Consider the following 12,651-nt stretch of genomic DNA (forward strand, 5'->3'; position numbering starts at 1 on the left):
TTGTATGGCTATTTTCTTTCTCATGTTTTTTTGGGTCTAGTCTATCATAACAACTTTCATTCAGAGAAACTATGTTAGAATGTGGATTTTGTTTTATATAAAATACACCCATTAAACTTGAGATCAAATTAAAGCCAACAGTAGAGGCAAGATCCACATCTATGATGCAAATTCCATTAAATATGTAGAGATGGGGCCAATTCATTTGTAATAACACTCCATAATTGCTGTGAATTCTTGTTTATTGTTTCTCAGCAGAGTAATGATACTGATCATTCCTGCTTACCTTCTTCTGCCAAGCAACTAAACAAACTGGAAAATCAGCAGCAAGCACTCTATTATGTGTTACATCCAAACTAGCATTCTTGTCTTTATGTTACGTTGCAATGCAACATCCATATCTTTGCAGGATATGTTCCGGAGTTTGTGTAGATTTGCGAAACCATGAGTAATAGTAAACCCCATTAAAATGAGGGACTTCTGATCCATTGAGTCATATTGGAGGATCTAGAAAATGTCTAGGGAAGGTATTTTTGGAAAATTTGAATAAATAACATTTTAGATGCTGATACTATGGATATGATGGTCAGGCTGCATTTAAATTTATTCACATCCCACTTTCCCACTAAAAACATTACTCAGAATGGCTCTCCTAACAAGCCAGCATCTTCTTTATTTGGGTTCAATGAGCACTTCTTAAACTAGGGACATATCTACATTGACTCTATCCCAGGATCTTTTAACATGGTTGTAATGTGGGTAGTATATTGTATGTGCTAAATGTGTTTGTCAAATATTTTGATACAGCTGACAGACTAATCATTAAAACGTATTGTACATTGATTCTATCTCAGGGCAGATTCAGAGTGTTGAACTGTGAATCAGCCCTGGTGTGGTTTTGACCAGCAGCTTCTTAGCTACTGAAGAGGCAGGAAGGAGTCCTGAACGTCCAGCAGTGATGAACCCGGTTTGGTGCTGCCAGACAGTTAATCTTGTCATCCTCCTGGTTCTTGTGGCTAGTGTCCATTGCTTGTTACCTGGAATGATGCTGCCCAGGATGCCAAGGCAATTGGAGAAGAGTGGAGTCAAGCAGGGGGCAAATCCTCCTCTCCCCTTTTCCCGTATCACTCTGATAACGTCAGTCCAGACATGTGATAGACACTTGTCATGTTGTGCCCGCTGGCTGCTACTATGGTGAGAGTGGAAGGGGACTGTGTAAACAGTTGTGGCCAGTCTCACCTTGGAACCATCCAAACTGCTTACACAGGCTCAAAGCTGTGATTTGCTCTGCATTCTCGGGGAGAATTTGGACCAACTCGTAACTTTGGTTAATGTGATCCAAGGCCACATTAAGCAGCTTTTGCCCATGTAAACCAGGCATGGAGCTGGTACCCCCCCCCCCCTTTTTTTTTTTTTTTGGAAAAATAGGTCATTGTAGATGTGCCATTCACCTCTGTATTTTCAGTTTTAAGATATAATATGTGGATGAGGCAAACAGATGTTTAATATTACAGCAGAGTCTCGCTTATCTTACATAAATGGGCTAGCAGAACGTCAGATAAACAAAATGTTGGATAATATGGAGTCTCCTACTGTTACCCGTCCAACGTGGTGCTAGAGACCTAGAACACTAACAACTCAAAGGGTTAAGGCAAGGCAATGCCTCAGGGCTAGAGCAGCCCAGCAGGAAGTGTCCAGATGTGGAAGAGGAGTGTGGAAATCACAGAGGGAAGGAGGGAGGACACTGCTTCCGGTCCTGCCTTCCTCCCTCCTCCTCCTCCTCCTTGTATTGCCCATTTCACTTATTGGGAAAGCAGAGAGAGTTGGAGAGCGCTCCTTTAATTGAAGGGGAAATGCTGGGGAAAAAGCATTGGATAAGAGTGTCGGATAAAACGGAATGTCGGATAAGTGAATGTTGGATAAGTGAGACTCTACTGTACCAGTTTGTACCAGTAAGGTTATCAAAGTGCGATTATTTGATGCTCTCAATCAAATGTGCATTGTGAAATTGCAGGTGGAGAAGATCTTGGCAACTTACGGAGTTCATATTTGTGAAAATTAAGACAGTTTGATAGCCTGTAGCCTTTGGGAAATACCACTTATAACAACAGCATGAAGCAGGTTTAACAACCTCTGTTTATTTATATTACTAAAGCACTAGAAGGAGGAAGGGTTTGGCAGAAGAGCATATTATATATTATTTATTATTGGTCCTTCCAAAAAAGGAAATAGATTATAAGATAATTTTACTGAATAGATTGGATTGGATCTCAAGATCCGGTAAGTTGTAGATGGGAAAGAGATCAAACAAGCAATTGTCAATTTTCCTGCAGTTCATATGACTCCACCGATCAGTTTGTGTTTGTAACATTAAGATCTAGAAAGGAGAAGTGAAATGAATGATTTTCTGAGATGAAAAGAACTAAAACCGGACTAACTTTGTATATGTAAAAACCTAAATTAAATGTATCGTTTTGTTACCGAGAGAGGGCATGCAACTTTCTTGCTAATTTAACACTTTCATCCTTAACATAAAAGAAGAATAACTATGGCAATTTATCTCCAGATGATTTTATTTTTCTTCCTTGCTTTGTTTAAAGAATGCTAAATTTAGAAGAAACAAAAATACATAGTCCACAGCACAGATGGTATTGGTTACAGCACAATGGATCAGATTAGGCTTTATTTCCTCTCACATATCAAGATGCTGAATCCTCATTTTAGTTGTTGCTGAGTACATGTTAATAGGCATTGTGCTTAAACATTATGGATGTTATCCCTTTTATTTCAGTAGGGCTCAAATGAACATAACGGGTTAGCTGTAGGTTAGCAGCTTGTATCTTAAGTTTATTAAACTATAACTGGTATAGATAATGAGATTTTCTCTGAAATTCATTAATGAAAATTGTTTAATTGGCTTTAATTTAAAAGCATCTCTATTCTCCTAAAACAGATGTTTGTGGCAAGATTAAGTTTAATCTTTTCTAATGCACAGATGATTATTTAAGTTTATTCAGACAGTATAGTAGAGGTAAAGGTTTTCCCCTGACATTAAGTCTAATTGTGTCCTGACTCTGGGGGTTGGTGTTCACCTCCATTTCTAAGCTGAAGAGCTGGTGTTGTCCAAAGACATCTCTAAGGTCATGGGGCCGGCATGACTGCATGGAGCGCTGTTACCTTTCCACCGGAGCGATACCTATTGATCTATTCACATTTGCATGTTTTCGAACTGGTAATTTCACAGAAGCTGTGGCTAACAGCGGGAGCTTACCCCGTCCCGCAGATTCGAACTGCCTACCTTTCGGTCAGCAAGTTCAGAAGCTCAGCAGTTTAACCCGCTGCACCATCATATCCAATTCATTTTTTCTTATTGAACAATGAATGCATGTAGTTTCAAATCTGTTGCTGTTGATGTTGTCTTAAAAGATAGGGGAAACATACAACATGGTAAGATTTTTAAAAGTTATTATGCAACATTCTCTCACAATATCTACTTGTTTTGCTCTTCTTTTGTATTGTATTCATTTCTTTTAAAGGTTTCTTAGACTGGGTTCCTAAGAAAATGCAACGAGTGGGATGTGTTGAGCTGTTGAATACAGTCCAGAGACGAATACAACCACGTCTTCATGTTTTTGGACATATTCATGAAGGTCAGAAAGTGTTTATGTATATGTTATGTGTGCTAGAACCTGATAGAACCCTCAGTTGAAGGTACCTACTTCATCCTCAAAATATTTTTTAAACTGTCATTATTGTGGAATGGTCAGATTTTAATAACATCAGATTCAGATAAATTCTGCCTAGTATAATTGCTTAGAGTTAATTAAAAAAAAGCCATGCTAATTTGACCCTCAAAAGCATCTATTTGTAAGCTTAATACACAAAAGGCTAGTTTCACTAGCAGTAACAAAGTGAGTACACCAACCCACATGGGGAAATGAAAAGCAAAACATACAGGCTGGTGTGTGTGTCTCCTAGGACCTTATTGCACTGGGAAATAATCCGTTAAATCAGTATGCATCCCATACTTATTTAGGATTGGATGCATACTGTATTGAGACGGGATGCATACTCTCCTCATCACACGTGATTATTGTGATTCTGACTCATCACACCATAGAAGGCCGGCTCCTCCCAATCCATTCAAAACACTCCTTACATCACTCTTTAACCTTTTAAAAAGTATCATTGCTGATATACAGATCTTCCTATCACACACAATCACAGTGCTTCAGCAACGGAAGAATCCATAGTATTTCAAAAAACACAATTAGAATTCTTTCCGCAAATAATAGTTTTTGCGATGCTTTGCAGACAGATTCCAACAAAATACCGACAGGATGGGGCAAACATCATGTAATGGGACCTGTTCGAAATCATTTGCAAACAGTCTCAGAAATGGAGTATTTCCTAATGTAATAAGGTCCCTAGTCTTGCCATGGATTGTGCAATGGGATAGTGTCCTCAAGAGAACAAAGGTCATTGAATCTCTCATCTAGGTCCAGAATCAAAATGGCTGCACTGCCCAACGTCTTCAAGTGTTATTGTACTTGTCTATAAATTTTTATCTCTCCAGTTCCCTAAACATGCTGCCTGGGCCATAGAGATTGCAATTCTCAGCATTGATGAGTCTTCTTCTCAGTGTGCCTCACAACTCAGCCTGGTAGTTAGAATAGTAGAACCACAGAGTTGGAAGAAGCCACAAGGGCCATCCAGTCCAACCCCCTGCCATGCAGGAAAAGCACAATCGGAGTACCCCTAACCAGTAGCCATCCAGCCTTTGTTTAAAAGCCTCCAAGGAAAGTACTTCCACCAGACTCTGAGGCAGAGAGTTCCATTGCTAAACAGTTATTACAGTCAGGAGGTTCTTCCTAATGTTCAGGTGGAATCTCCTTTCCTGTAATTTGAGCCCATTGCTCCATTGAGTCCTAGTTTCCAGGGCAGTAGAAAACAAGCCTGCTCTCCTTTATGATAGCCTTTAAGATTTAAACATGGCTACCATGTCTCTTTTCAACTTTCACTTCTCTTCATGTCTCTTCTCAACCTTCACATACCCACACTCCCTCGTAGAGGGACTCAGAGTGGCTAACAATCGGCAACAATTTGATGCCATTCAAACTCAAAATACAAAACATCACATATACAAATTAAAATGAGAATACAGGTTACAAACAAGATAGGTTCTGTAGGTTTGTTTTTAAATTGACTTTGTATGTAAACAGGAACAGGTACATTTTTAAAATGTAAATGTATCAATGTTTAAAGTTTTGGTTAGCACAGGGAAGGATTAACACCCCTCTGAAGTTTATTTTGCTGTCTGTGCCCCCCTGCTCATAAGATTTCACATCGCTTTTTGTCCCTGTGGATTTTGAAAATGTTGAATTGTCATCAAAACAAGGATTGGTGAGAAAGTTCCAGTGGAGACACCTTTTTTGCATGTTAACTCTTACACAAGTGAATTTTCCTTCCTGACGTTAGATTCCCTCTCACTTGCTGTTGTCTTGCCCCCATTTGTAACTCGTAGTTGAATCTAAGTCATAGAATCATAGAATAATACTAGCTGTGCCTGGCCACGCGTTACTGTGGCTAAGTATGGTGGTATTGGAAATAAAGTATTGAGGATTGGTGGTAGTTAAGGTAAAGGGTAAAGGTTTTACCTTACATTAAGTCCGTTATAAATGGGTTATATAGCTGTGTGGAAGGGCCTTGAGTCTACACTGCCATATAATCCAGTTAAAATCTGATAATCTGTATTTCATAGGCAGTGTGGAAGAGGCCTAAGTGAGGCCTAACTCTGCCTGTCCCCTGGGCTGAGTGGGTTGCTAGGAGACCAAGTGGGCGAAGCTTAGTCTTCTAACTGGCAGCAATCAGATAAAAACAATTATTCCTCTCCCTCTAATTAGGACTTTATTTTTCTTTTCTTTTTGTTGTATGAACGTAGAGGCATGGATGAGGGGTTGTGCTGCCAAGTTTAGAGTTTCTGGGATGTGTAGTTTTGTTGTTTTGTCCTAGGCCGAAATTTCATTACCCTTTTATATATATATAGAAGAGTTGGAAGAGATCACGTGGGCCATCTAGGCCAACCCTTTGCCATGAAGGAAAAGTTGGGTGCTTGTAACTCCAAACTGTCTGAATATGCAATTGTTTCAGTCTGGGCATAGCAGTTCTCTCTGGTTTCGTTTTACTCACCCTCCCTCCCTGTTGTTGGATCATATTTGTATATAGATGTTATAGCGTGTGGGGTCACAGCTTTGTGGGGGTGTTGCCATGAGTCTTGGGTCCAGATTGTTATTATCAATGTGTCTTAAGGCTTTGGTAACAGATGCAGGGGATTCAGGGTGTATGGTGAGGATTTGGTCTGGCCCAGCTTGGGGGTGGACACCTTGCCACACACCCCGTGGTGTTAGGAAGACCACACTGCAGAGCATCCAGGTGAATTTACTGTTGCAATCTTGAGGGATCCAGCTTCAGATCAGAGATGCTCTTCAATCAACAAGAGGGTTGGTTGATACCTGGATCTTTAGCAGTGTGTATGACAACTCATCTGCAGCGGTAACCTAATAAAGCCGTAGGCTATTTTCCTCACTTAATTGAGTTTAAGTGGACTGGTACTCAGCCCTGAATGGACAATCTTCTCCAATGTAAGTTAATTTGAAACCAAACACAGAGAAGGTTATGTATACTTAAGTTCTTCATTTCTTTATTTTTAGGTTATGGAGTCATGGCTGATGGAACTACTACCTATGTGAATGCTTCTGTTTGTACAGTGAATTACCAGCCACTCAACCCACCTATAGTTATTGATTTACCGACTCCAAGGAACACATGATTATTAAAGGACACAGAGGCGAATCCCACAACATTAGCAGGGGCCTGCTGCTAGGCAACATGATTACTAGACCTGTTTTAAATTATGAAAATATTTTTCTTCTTTCTTTATGGACAAAATGAAGAGGCAAATATGGACAGAGAGCATAAGTGTTTGGTATCACAGCCTTCTGGAAGTACTTTAATGGACCTAGCATATGGCTTTGAAATAACTTTTTAATACATAAAAAGGGTATGCATTGGTGCATTTTGTACATTCTGTATGTTATACTGAACATAAGAAAAAGACATGACTCTTCAGCAAAATGATTGTTTATGAATGTTTATAGTTTAATTTGTGAAATGCTAAATAATAGCATCTGATTATTTTAAAAATGGCTTCACAGATCAAATGGGCAGATGCAGTTGTGCCAGATTCTTTGAAAAGATATGGTGGGTATAGTCCAGTACCTTAAAAGTTTAAGTGGAGAAAGGAAGCAGAATTCTTATTACCTTCTTTCAAATATTCCATTGAAACAACTAGTAATGTATAGAATTTTTATTATTTAATTTAATTTCTTTTTGCTTTTGACATAAAAAAGTAAGGTGATACTTGACTGCTTACTAAAATGCTGTAAACTGCAGGAAACAAAATCAGAAAAAGGGTAATTTAGATGTAAACTCAGGAATATCACATACACTCCTGCAAAATCTAATTGTGTGTCCCAACTAGAACACGTGAACTATTTAAGTGGGATAGATGCTGATTTAACATTTGGCATTTGATACAATAGACTAACAATTGTATTTAACCCAAATAATTTTGCTGTAAAATCTCATTCTGTAAGTTTATGAGTAATGCAGTTTTTACAGCATAGGGTTTATGTATCAGTCATGTCTTCATTCCAGTTTCTTCATTTTTATCATTTTTTGGCAGTGGCACTGAACTCATAACTTGATTGAACATAAACCAATTTATGTCATCTCTGCTATTGTTTTTGTTATCATTTTTATTGGAGAGAGTTTCCTTTTTATTATATAGGATATGGCCCTTTGATGAATCAAGCATTGATATTCACTTGAACGTGATGGTGAAAGAAGAAAGAACTGAAAACAGCTGTTATGTCCATAAAGGGTAACTATATGAATGTTTTAGATTAGTTCCAGAGCGAGATCTCTAGATCTGGGCAAACATCTTTATCACATCGAAGACAGATCTCAGAAGCCAAGTCCACATTCAACAAAGCTGGCAAATGCACCTGCTCACCACCTGTATTTCAAAGCTTTGGAGCTGTCCCGATGTGCAGCTAACAGGCAACACAGGCATGGATTTTAACTGCAGAATTTCAGGATTTGGAGGCTCACAGTCAAATGTGAGAGCTACAAGAAATGATAGATTTGGTTTGTGGTACTAAACAAATTACAAATTCTACAACAGAAAGTATCGGTTGATTTTTCAAAAAAAGAATCACACATTGTAAAGTTACCGTATTTCATCGCGTAATAGTTGTACTTCTCTCTCCTTCCTCCAAGGCAAGGCAATTTTAAAAAACTGAAATTGAGTTCTCTGGAATTCTGATCTTTCCTCCTTTCTCCAAAGAACTCCATTCCAGGTTTTGTAATCTACATTGTATTGGAATAAGGAGTGAGGAGAAAAAAGTGGAGCTTCAGAGACCTCGGGTTTTAGGTTTTAAACTGCTTTGCCTTTGGAGAAAGAAGGAAAGAAGTAAAGTTCAACCTAAATGGCTCTGTGTTGCACCCTAGTACTGAGACACCCTTTCACCCAGCACCACACCAGAGGCCAGTGATCTAATAATAAAATGTTTATTGAAAAAAGGAATAAAAAAAGAAAAAAGAACAAACCCAAAAGATACAGTCAGGATACAAAATGCAATACAAAAATTAAGTCAGAGTTCAGTTGCAGTATTTCAAAAATGGCAGGGTACACCCCAGAATCAAGGACTCCAAAAGCACAGAAGGAATCCAAGGTATTTTCATGAACATAGGAATCTCTTCCAGTTAAACTCTCCAAAGACAAATAAGCATAGATAGGCACATAAAACAAGAATCTTGACAATTCAGAAACCAGGAACTTGGAAACATGAACAGGAGACACATTCCCAAAAGCAGCGTTGTCTCCTCTGAGATGCTTGAAGCCAAACCACCAAATTTAAGCCTGTCCAGGCTCCCATGAGATCATGCCTAACAAACCTGGATTTCAAGGTCTTGTTTTGGATCTGCTGGAAAGATTGAAGTTACCTGCCTTTCACACCCTGTGTTCTCAAGTCTAATCTACACTCCCTTAAAACCTCCTCATCTTCTGAAGGGAATTGGTACTTTCAGTTTCCCCGGTTGCCTGGGAATGATCTAAAGAATTCCAAACATCAGCTTGATCTGCATGCAATTCCTCTTGAACACTCACAGACACCTCATTTTGGAACCCACCATCCCCCTCCTCTTCTGAACATTTAGAAAAATCCCGACGTTTGCCAGACTTCCACACTCTGTAACTATTTTGTATGGAAAGCAAAACTACTATTTTAGCACACAAAAATGAGGGTTTGACTATTATGCAGTGCCAACTATTATGCGATGAAAAATGGCATCAATTATTTGTAGATTGATTTTTTTTCACATGGTGAGGTAAGCAGAAGTGTAACATTTTGCAGAAAAGTTACAGTAAATCAAGCTATATGTGAAAGGAGATGACAGTAATGTTTGGCCACAGGTCCAAGAACAAAGATTTGCAATTGCAGAGGTGACTTCCAATTCCCAACATGTTCAAACCTAGTTCATCCTAATTTTTCTGGACATGATTGCGTATTTTCCCACACAAAATGTGGAAGAATGTTACATATGGGACCACTCAAAATGTGGCTATCTTTAAAAGCAAGTTTTATTTAAGTGATGAATCCATAGAAAAGAAAAGAAACCCCTCTTCACTTCCTCATAAAGGAATCTAAAATGTTTACAATTTCTCATAGCACTTCAAAAATGCCTTTAAAAGGAAGTGGAGCATACTATTTTAAAAAGAGGCCTCCCTTTTTTGCCCCGAGAAACATTTCTGTGTCAATGAAAAGATACCCTCTGCAGAATATTTTTCCTGAGGTACTTTCTTCGAAATAGTGTGTATTTTTATGTGGGAATGATATGAAAGTAACTATTACCTTTAAAAGGAAATATTGCAAAGCTTTTAAAATTGCAAAAGTTTAAAAGTACTTTGAAACATTTTGGCATAATTGGATTGTTGTTGTATTTTTCTGTCAAGCATGTTAAACCAATAAAATCTTATAAAATCATAAGTGTGTTTTGCATTAATAGCCAGTGAGCCATTTCAGATTCAAAATACTACAATACTACTAAAACCCAGATATTATTCATGGAAAAGCCAAAAGGTGATACGGTTTCCAGCCAATAAGATCTTTCCTACCCAGCTGCAACAAATCACTCTGACCAAGAGGTCATGAGTTTGAGGCCAGCCCGGTGCCTGCGTCTGTCTCTGTCTCTGTTCTATGTTATGACATTGAATGTTTGCCTTATATGTGTAATGTGATCCGCCCTGAGTCCCTTTCAGGGTGAGAAGAGCGGAATATAAATACTGTAAATAAATAAATAAATTGGCAAGGGAATGGAGAGGGGGGGAGTGGGGGGGGGGGTCTCGCCATTCCTAGATTCCTTTGCCAGTCTTAAGTCATAGACTATGGATCTTTTCTTTACTCTGTTACCTCAGTCCCATATTCTCAATAGCTTCTGACATTATTGGAACATGTCCTATTTGAGTGGTTTGAGAGTTCTAGGGAAAAGGCGTAATCCAACAGGTATTTGCTTACAGGAGACCTCTATGGCTGGATCTACACTGCCCTATAGCCCATGATCTGATCTCAGATTATCTACTTTGAAGTGGATTATATTTATTATTTTATTTATTTACAGCATTTATATTCCGCCCTTCTCACCCCGAAGGGGACTCAGGGCGGATCACATTACACATATAGGCAAACATTCAATGCCTTTTAACATAGAACAAAGACAGACAAACACAGGCTCCAAGCGGGCCTCGAGCTCATGACCTCCTGGTCAGAGTGATTCATTGCAGTGATTAATTATAGCTACTCTCCAGCCTGCGCCACAGCCCGAGCCTACACTGTATGAGTCTACACTGCCAGATAATCTGGGATAATCAGATAATCTTGGATCAGATCCTGGGCTATAGGGCAGTGTAGATCCAATCTATGTCACTAACATTGTTCTCACACAGTTTTATTTAAGACAAGTTTTATTTTCCCAACTTTTGGTCTTCCAGTTGTTTTGGGCACCAACTCTCACAAGTCCCAGCTATTTCACCAGCTGTTAATTGTGGGAACAGCTGGAGGACTAAAGGTTGGGAACCACTACTTTAGACTGAGAACTTGTATAGATAACAACTACAGCACATTTAGAATTTGAATTGCGCCCTATTTCACCTAGTAGATAGAAGTGGAAAAAGAATGACATAGACTGGATCTTCACTGTCCTATATCCCAGGATCTGATCCCAGATCTGCTTATCCCAGATTATCTGGCAGTATAGACTCATAATCCTGTTCAAAGCAGTTAATCTGGGATCGGATCCTGGGATATAGGGCAGTGGAGATCCTGCCATGGTAGCACTTTCCTAATCCTTGCAAAGCTCAAAGTCCCTTTGCCAGACCTAGGACTTCTATGGCCTTTTCCTGAAGCCATGCTTCAAGATAAGGTGCATGTCTTGGGTTGAGCTCCAACCACTGGCGCATTAATTTAAGCTATTGCTCTGTTTTCTGGTGTGCTCCTCCAGGCTTTCTAGTTCCTCCCAACCTTTACTGGGGAAGAACTTTTTTTTTTGTTTCTGATCTTGACTTTCCCAGTTTCTGTCTTTGGATCTTGATGCATTTGCCAACTTGATATGATTGCTTACCATCTGAACATAAAGAAGAACTTCCTGACCATAAGAGTGACTGGCTTGGAATGTGAGGGAGGCTCCTTTTTCATAGACTTTTAGGGGCTGGATGGCCATCTTTCAGGGGTGCTTTGATTGTCCTTTTCCTATATGGCAGTGAGTTGGACTGGAAGGCTCATGTGGTCTCTTCAAACTCTATGAATTCTATGAAAACAGCTCATACAATATGACTGCCTTATCCATAAATCCAATATCCACAGTTTTGCTTACCTACATTCTGAAAAATATCCTCCATGAAAGTTTTGGTGGACATTTCTAAGCCCTCCAATGCTATTCTATTCACTGAAATACAACACCGCCTGAGCTTTGCGAGTGCAGCATTTTTCCGAATGAAGCAGAGAGTGTTTGATGATCGGGACATCCGTAGAGATAACAAGGTGCTCATTTATAAAGCCATTGTCCTCCCAACCCCTGCTATACGCCTGCAAAACGTGGATGGTCTACAGACATCACACTCAACTCCTGGAGCGATTCCAACAGCATTGCCTCTGAAAAATCCTGCAAATCTCTTGGGAAGACAGGCGGACAAATGTCAGTGTGCTGGAAGAACCAAAGACCACCAGCATTGAAGCAATGCTCCTACGCCATCAACTTCGCTGGACTGGCCACGTCCGAATGCCTGATCACCGTTTCCCAAAGGAGTTACTACTCCCAACTCAAGAACGGAAAATGAAAAGTTGGTGGACAGGAAAAGAGATTTAAAGATGGGCTTAAAGCCAACCTTAAAAACTGTGGCATAGACACTGAGAACTGGGAAGCCCTGGCCCTTGAGCACACCAACTGGACCAGCAGTGCTATGGAGTTCGAAGAGGCACAAATGGAGGGCTTAAGGGAGAAATGGGCCAAGAGGAAGGTGCATCAAGCCAACCC

General features: G+C 39.6%; 1 protein-coding gene across 5 annotated transcripts in view; it reads left to right on the forward strand.

The window, feature by feature from the left end:
• mpped1 (metallophosphoesterase domain containing 1) overlaps positions 1-10,109 on the forward strand; it is a 115,553-nt gene extending 105,444 nt beyond the window's left edge. For all 5 annotated transcript variants that reach the window (XM_008111425.3, XM_062981880.1, XM_008111427.3 and 2 more), the window contains exons 6-7: positions 3,537-3,650; positions 6,711-10,109. In XM_008111425.3, the coding sequence (XP_008109632.1) occupies positions 3,537-3,650; positions 6,711-6,829 (233 nt within the window). In that variant the 3' untranslated portion in view covers positions 6,830-10,109. The remainder of the gene's footprint in view (positions 1-3,536; positions 3,651-6,710) is intronic.
• Positions 10,110-12,651: the final 2,542 nt, after the last annotated feature.

This window comes from Anolis carolinensis, chromosome 5 (genome assembly GCF_035594765.1).
Source record: "Anolis carolinensis isolate JA03-04 chromosome 5, rAnoCar3.1.pri, whole genome shotgun sequence".
Taxonomy (NCBI): Eukaryota; Metazoa; Chordata; class Lepidosauria; order Squamata; family Dactyloidae; genus Anolis; species Anolis carolinensis.